The 7,246-nt window shown below is 44.3% G+C and overlaps 1 protein-coding gene across 1 annotated transcript; it reads left to right on the plus strand.

The window, feature by feature from the left end:
* The first annotated feature begins 53 nt into the window (after positions 1–53).
* LOC125530541 (lysM domain receptor-like kinase 3) lies at positions 54–4,665 on the plus strand. Its single transcript, XM_048694925.1, has 11 exons — positions 54–321; positions 1,232–1,306; positions 1,613–1,912; positions 2,451–2,596; positions 2,683–2,772; positions 2,874–2,979; positions 3,297–3,448; positions 3,532–3,629; positions 3,724–3,874; positions 4,006–4,113; positions 4,235–4,665. The coding sequence occupies exons 1-11, from the start codon at positions 237–239 to the stop codon at positions 4,397–4,399; spliced, it is 1,476 nt and encodes a 491-aa protein (XP_048550882.1). The 5' UTR covers positions 54–236; the 3' UTR covers positions 4,400–4,665.
* Positions 4,666–7,246: the final 2,581 nt, after the last annotated feature.

The following is a 7,246-nucleotide window of genomic DNA, read 5'->3' on the forward strand; positions in this document are numbered from 1 at the left end:
CCGCCCCCGCCGCAGTGCCACGCAGCTCCGCCGCGCCCCAAGGGGCGGCCGCGGCGTACCCTGGCCTCGCCGTTCCGCCGCCGGGCGGGGCGCTTCAGCGGCCGCCGCGCCCCGGCGCCGTGGTGGCACTCCACCTGATCTGCGGCTGCTCGTCCGGCCCCTGGAACTACCTTCTCAGCTACGTTGGCGCCGACGGCGACACTGTGGAATCGCTGTCGAGTAGGTTTGGGGCAAGCATGGACGCCATTGAGGCCGCCAACGGCATGCCCGGACCCGACCCCATCAGCACGGGGAAGGTGTACTACATCCCACTCAACTCGGGTGAGCCAATGTTCAGTGATCTTTGATCAAAAGCTTATACTATTTGACATATTTACAGTTCCTTCAACTTCTGTCGGCTTGTCGTGTAGTAGTTGCAAGCATGTTTCTCTAATTAATTGATCTATAATGTTTTCCGATTCTTTCGATTATGAGTCTGTGCGTGCGAACAGAGGCTGCATATTTCTTGTGTCTGCGCTGAATTGTCAACTGTTTCATGAAGAAGTTAGATTGTTTTGTGCCAAGACAGATATTTCTGACAGTGAATATTCTATACACTCGTGTGTTCTCTGGCGAGGTCAAATAGAACAGCTAGAACTGGGCGTGCACAGTTGATTTCCTTCTCGATGTTGACCTTGAATTGTACGAGGCAATATCGATGTTTTCAGCCAGCATATGCCTCCCACTTATTTTTCTAATTCTGCAGACTTAAGTTTATTTACTGTTATATACATTTAGTAGTATTATTTTCCTCCTCTTGAAATAATTAGAGTCATATTTGGTATCATCAACTTTCTTACTGTTCTTTTTTATTTCACTATAAAGAAAACTAGGTATGTAGGATCAGAGTTCCGTGGAATGATAAAAGTCACATGATCACACACATTGTCTTTTTTTTTCGCGGGTAACACAAACATTGTCTTCTACATATGCTGCATAAAAGATGTACAATGGTGATTTTATTTCTGAGTTATTTCCGTGTAACAAAAATCGTGTGATCAATTTTTTTTGTTCAGTGGAAACAACTCTTACAAAAGGCAAGTATCACTGTATCAGATTACAGATGTAATGAATTTACCTTCCTCTCCTCTACAGTGTAATGCAATTTTTTAAAGGAAATTTTTAATTAATTTTATCATGGAAAATATCTGCTTCAATCTGTTTTTACTTACTTTGTGTATATAACATGCAGTTCCTGGCCAGCCTTATGCTGCAATGTCTTCTGCCCTCGTTCCTGCACCAGCACCCATTCAAAATACTTTGCCAGGTACTTGATATAATTCATTCCTTAATGTTTTGAGTAGCTTATCTCAATATTTCTCGATCAATATTAGTATTGATGTTCATTTGCAATACTTGTGCCCTCATATAGTTGATCTTTCTATTTCAATTTTTCAGCACATTATTCATGTCATTATAAGGCTGCTATAATTCTCTTCAAGTATTGACATTAAAAATGTCAAAAAAATTATGCAAGTTTAATATGTAAAATTTGGTAATTAGGAGTATTCCAATCAACATTTTTCTTATTGTAATAAAACTAACCCAAGTATTCTATGACGTACAAATGCAGAAATATCAGATCATCATTCAGCAAAATTCCCTTATGGATGGGTTATTGGGGGCATGGGAGTTGCACTTGCTTTGATTGCTATTGCTCTCCTTGCACTTCTGATGTGCAAATCCTTCCACTACAATCACCAAGGTTCAAATAACCAGAGAAAGAGTCCAAACCAGCCTATGCCTCATAATTTTCAACTACTTAAGAGTGGTAGTTTTTGTTATGGTTCTGGAAGATATTTCTGCTGCCAATTTGGCAATGAGAAGCAATCAAGAAAGGGTGGCGGGGATCATCATATCAATGTTCCAAAAGGTCAGCACACCTTCTGTTAACCATACTTGGACTCTCATCATTATAACACTTCCGGAACATGGGTTTCACAAAGTTCATATCGTGTGGATATATTTGGTGACACTAAATGGAAGATAGTTTATAGAAGTTGTATTTTAGGAGTGACAGAATACTATTGGTAATGTAGTGACGCGCAACTTAAGTCCCTGATGGAGTCGTGTTAACCTGAAAGACTTCATAGAACATCTGTTTCAGGATTTTCATTTGCATCATCTAGGACCTGTCCTACAGTGGTTAAGCAAGCACACAACTTCCATTACCTGTTCAGTCACGCATGGCTTCAAGTAGCCAAATACAAATGAGAACCTGTGCCCAAGTACTCTGTCCAAATAAGACTCCAAAAAACTAGAATGTTGGGATAGAAGTTCACAATTAATACCATTTTAATAACTTGGCATGACAAGCTATTGCTAGCACGGGCTAATTTAGATTACTTTTATTTCCGTTTGCTCCTACCGTACATAAGCTATTCTGACTTACGAGTTTATCTCTATTGCAGGTATGGTAGTAGACGTGTTTGATAGGGAAAAGCCTATTGTGTTTACATATGAAGAAATACTTGCATCGACCGATCTTTTTTCTGATGCAAATCTGCTGGGACATGGTACATATGGCTCTGTCTACTATGGGGTTCTTCGAGATCAGGTCTGGGATCCGAGGCTCGAAGCTGACCATTTTTATGGAATACTGGTCCTATGACATACCTTGCCAATAACAAGTGATATTTACAGGAGGTCGCGATAAAGAGAATGACATCAACTAATACTAAAGAATTCATAGTAGAGATGAAAGTTCTTTGTAAGGTTCATCATGCTAGTCTGGTATGTCATTTTATAATTCTCACAAAATGCTCAATCTAGATTATATATTAAATATCTTTGTTATATTTAGACTTTCATTTGTGACCCATGTTTTGTCAAAGGTAGAGTTGATTGGCTATGCAGCAAGTAAGGACGAGCTGTTCCTGGTTTATGAATACTCTCAAAAAGGTTCACTCAAAAACCATCTTCATGATCCTCAAAGCAAAGGTATACTGTTGTCTGGTACTTTTTTTATGTAAGGTTTCTTAACCTTAGATATTGTGACTTCTTCATAAGGTATCTATAAATTTACTAATGTGTAACCCCTACCTTTGGCGTTTAACTGTGCAACCTTTCACATGTACTGGTTCCAGCACCTTTGACATTGCATTTTACCTTCAAATAACTTCTGCAAGCTTACTGCTTGAGGACTGTTTAGCTTGGTTTTTACTGCTAATTTCTTAAGCTAATTTGTTTCTGTAGCCTTATTTATACTTTTTCCCACACAGTTATCATTATTGATTGATATTTATTTAATCTTCCAGGTTACACACCACTTTCTTGGATTTATAGGGTCCAAATTGCTCTTGATGCTGCTAGAGGACTGGAGTACATTCATGAGCATACAAAAGATCATTATGTTCATAGGGACATCAAATCAAGTAACATCTTGCTTGATGGTTCTTTCAGAGCGAAGGTTAATTGTTGATTTCACATTTTTCTTTCATCAGTTCTACCAGTTTATAGTCTGACAAAGAACTACATTTTCTGTGGCTGTAGATTTCAGATTTCGGTCTTGCAAAACTGGGAGTAAGGTCCAATGATGCAGAGGCTTCTGTTACCAAAGTTGTGGGTACTTTTGGTTATTTGGCCCCAGAGTAAGCACGCCTTGCTGGTCGGCTGGCTCTGGTTTAAGAAAAAAAAAAATTGACTGTAGTTTTGATATCTGGCCATATTTCGTTGTTCTTGTAGATACCTGCGGGACGGCCTGGCAACTGCGAAATGCGATGTTTATGCTTTCGGGGTCGTACTTTTTGAGTTGATATCTGGAAAGGAGGCGATTACAAAGGCCGGCGCAGTTGGTGCAAGTTCAAACTCTGAAAGGCGTTCCTTGGCATCAGTTGTAAGTTCTCTAACTTGTACACAAGCATTCATCGAATCTACAGCTTGTAGGTTTGGAAGGTTTACATGGTATTTCGTCGACTCCTTTTTACACTTTTGAGTCCAAAAGATCTCTGTGGTTTGACTGGGCAGATGTTGACTGCACTAAGGAATTGCCACGATCCAACGTGTGTGGGGAGCTTGAAAGACTGTATTGACCCTAATCTGATGGATCTGTATCCTCATGACTGCATATACCAGGTATGTCCAGTTGGCCACTAAACAACACTAGATAGCCTTTTGCCTGCACATTTCACATCACCTTTGCTTCAAAGATAAATCTGTCGCTCTCGGCGCTCTAAATTATCTTTCCCTTGTAAAGATGGCTATGCTCGCGAAACAATGCGCCGATGAAGATCCTGTTCTACGGCCGGACATGAAGCAGGCAGTGATCACCCTGTCGCAGATACTGCTTTCGTCCATCGAGTGGGAGGCGACGCTGGGTGGGAACAGCCAGGTGTTCAGTGGTCTTGTTGCCGGGAGGTGATGACCCATCCTGCAAAGTTGGCTTTGCTTGCTTGCTGCTCCGTGCTCTTCGTGTGTTCTCCTTCCTATGATCTGCTAGAGGGTATTCTCCCATGCATATTGTTGTCCTAAATATCACTGGCCCCCTGTCCAGTCGAGCAAGCTGAGAGTATCGAGCACAGTGAGATAGATATTTCGTGGTTGGTCGTACAGAATGTAACTATGCATGTATACCTGAGCGCTTCTTCCGGTGTTACTTGGCTTGCTGTGCTGAATCGCTCCTGCTTACTGCTTGTCTTCTCTCTTATGGAAAAATGTCTGCCTATTGATTCAAATAGAATGTGACCCTCGGCCGTACCTGGTGTTGCCCAACAGTGACTAGCTTCCATCCAAGGAAGTGAATATTGAGATACATCTTGGTGCCATCAACTTGGTGTCAAAGCTCTTATATAGAGTAGGCCTTCACTCTTTCTTCAGTCAGATTTGAATATTGAGATACATCTTCGTGCCATCAACTTGGTGTCAAAGCTCTTATGTAGAGTAGGCCTTCGCTCTTTCTTCAGTCAGATTAGTCACTGCCACTGGTGCACTGCCGTTGGGAATGGAGAATCTAACAATCCCAACACTGCCACTGGTGCACTGCCGTTGGGAATGGAGAATCTAACAATCCCAACTTTCACCACTCGAGAAGCTATGCAACGGTTGGGCAAGAAATTTTGCGCTATTTGTTTCTTTTGTTTTTATTATAGTGATGGCAGCCGATCACCTTCCGGTTTGCTGCCCCATTCTTTTCAGTGATGTGTAGTATCTATGTGTGTGACATTCGTAAAATCAGCCCCCTGCTTTAACAAGTTGGCTGAGAGCGGTTGTAATGTTGATTCTTGTTCTGAGTTGGAAAAGTTAGGCACCAAAAAGGTCTCACAATGTAATGATTTTTGAAGGAAAGGAATCACATTCCATCGAGTATTCCGTTGACAGAGTTGCAATAAAGCTAAGACTGCCTTTGGGGATGGGGGCTGCGTACGTTTGGTGCTACACCGCCGCCGCCATCACTGGAAGATCGAAGTGGCGCGCAATTGGAGACCTACCTAGTGCCCTGAGATGAGAAAATTACAACTTCCAATTGATAGATCCGGGCCTTCATGCACACCTCCATCGACAAAGAGGAGACTGACAGTCTACCGGCGGAGGGCCTGGGATGCCTATGTTTATGGCATCTTCAATGCTATCCTCTAAAATGAACATACTATTTATCCGCGTATTGTCGTGGATCTAAGACTGACAGTAGAATAGGGGGGGGGTAGGTATGAGGAGGCAAGATCCTAACTAGGGTGAAGTTGTACACACGAGTTTTACGAGTTCAGCCCTTTCGCGGAGGAAGTAACAGCCATACGTCTCGGTGTCCGGAGGCGGTCGACTGGATTATGTATGTGTGTGTTTACAGGGGGTGCGAACCATTGTCTCGATGGAGGGGAGTGGCTTATATAGAGTGCGCCAGGACCCTAGCCAACCCACGTTACAAGGAGTTTAAGGTACATAAAGAGATGGCGTTACTGGTAACGGTAGCCTTAAATGCCTTAATGGCCTTAAAGGTTACAGAGTGGACGCTTGCCCGTTGCTGTTCTCGACGACTCTTGGTCTTCAAACAGGTCGAATGGATTCTTGTATGATCGAATGATCGTGTGGTCGAGAGACCCAAAGAAGGAGGAGTCTCCGAGTGACTGGTAGGTCGAGTGGATTGCACTCGACACCTTTGTTGGGCCCTCCCTGTCGTCTCTTGAGCTTGTTTGCTTCTAAGACAGTGACCTTGGATAGGGCATATAGGTCAGGCCCATTACCCTATCCCAGGTCTATGTCCTCATCATTAGGCCCCGAATGGATTGAGGTCCGAGTGAAAAGAAGGTTGAAGTTGATCTTGTCTTGACTCTTGTGTTTCCCAACTATTCACTTATGAACAGAGGTCAGTGTTGGAATTTCGGCTTCGTTTCAGTCGCCTTGATCGATTCAGAAATTGCCGATTGGATTTATAACGTCACCTGTCGAGTGTTGTCTTGACGGGAAATCTTTGGCGTGACTGGTTGGGGCGGATCCCGGATTTTGCGGGATTCGAAATTTCAGGGGAAGCGCGCCAGACGGAGCATGCCGTGGTAAGTGGAGTGGATAAACATGAACGTTTTGATTTCCGCGCCACCTTTTTCGCCACGTAGCTCGTGTGCGACTGTTGAGGAATTTGACAGGATCACCCGGGCCCGCGCGTCAGCCACTCAGAAATGGGCCTTTAAAAGCGGCGAGGCCGAGGCGCCTGCACTGTGCGCGTCCATTCTCCTTCTTCCTCTTGCTCCACCACCGCATCCCGCTTCTCCACTCTCGACGCCGCCGCTCCGCCGCCATGGGCCGGCGACGGGGCCGGCGAAGGGCAAGAAGACGAATCAGGGATCTTCATCGCGCTCGGGGCTGCCGCCAGGTTGGATCTAGGGTGATTGGATCCGATCTTCGATTCAGCAAGAGGATTTGGATGAGCTGGCCTAGTCAGGGCTGCCCGGTTGCCGGAGGGGGAGACAGAGCCGTAGCCGCGGCCGGGTGAGTGCGTTTTGCTTGCTACTCATGTCGACCGTGGTTTCTCGCTTCCTCCGCATCCTTTTTCCGGGGTTTCTTGAATTTCTTCGGGGCCCAACTCCATCATTTCACTCCCAACACTATCACGTATCTTGCTGCATTCGTGTCCATGTGCGAGAATTTCTTGGGGTGTCGACCGCACTGGGGTCTTTTCAAGCACATTTTCACCATCCGATCCCAGACAGTGAAGAAAGCAAACTCGAAGGACGAGAAAACCCATGTTATCCAGATGTGTGGGGGTTTGGGTATCCAG

Source organism: Triticum urartu, unplaced genomic scaffold, assembly GCF_003073215.2.
Source record: "Triticum urartu cultivar G1812 unplaced genomic scaffold, Tu2.1 TuUngrouped_contig_6387, whole genome shotgun sequence".
In the NCBI taxonomy this organism is placed as follows: Eukaryota; Viridiplantae; Streptophyta; class Magnoliopsida; order Poales; family Poaceae; genus Triticum; species Triticum urartu.

What these genes read in the sequence shown, in the direction of transcription:
- LOC125530541 (XM_048694925.1), top strand. Translation starts at nt 237, where the DNA reads ATGGACGCCATTGAGGCCGCCAACGGCATGCCCGGACCCGACCCCATC. An exon ending in ATGGGGTTCTTCGAGATCAG is followed by an intron (nt 2,597 to 2,682) that starts GTCTGGGATCCG and finishes TGATATTTACAG; the next exon opens with GAGGTCGCGATAAAGAGAAT. An exon ending in CTCATGACTGCATATACCAG is followed by an intron (nt 4,114 to 4,234) that starts GTATGTCCAGTT and finishes TCCCTTGTAAAG; the next exon opens with ATGGCTATGCTCGCGAAACA.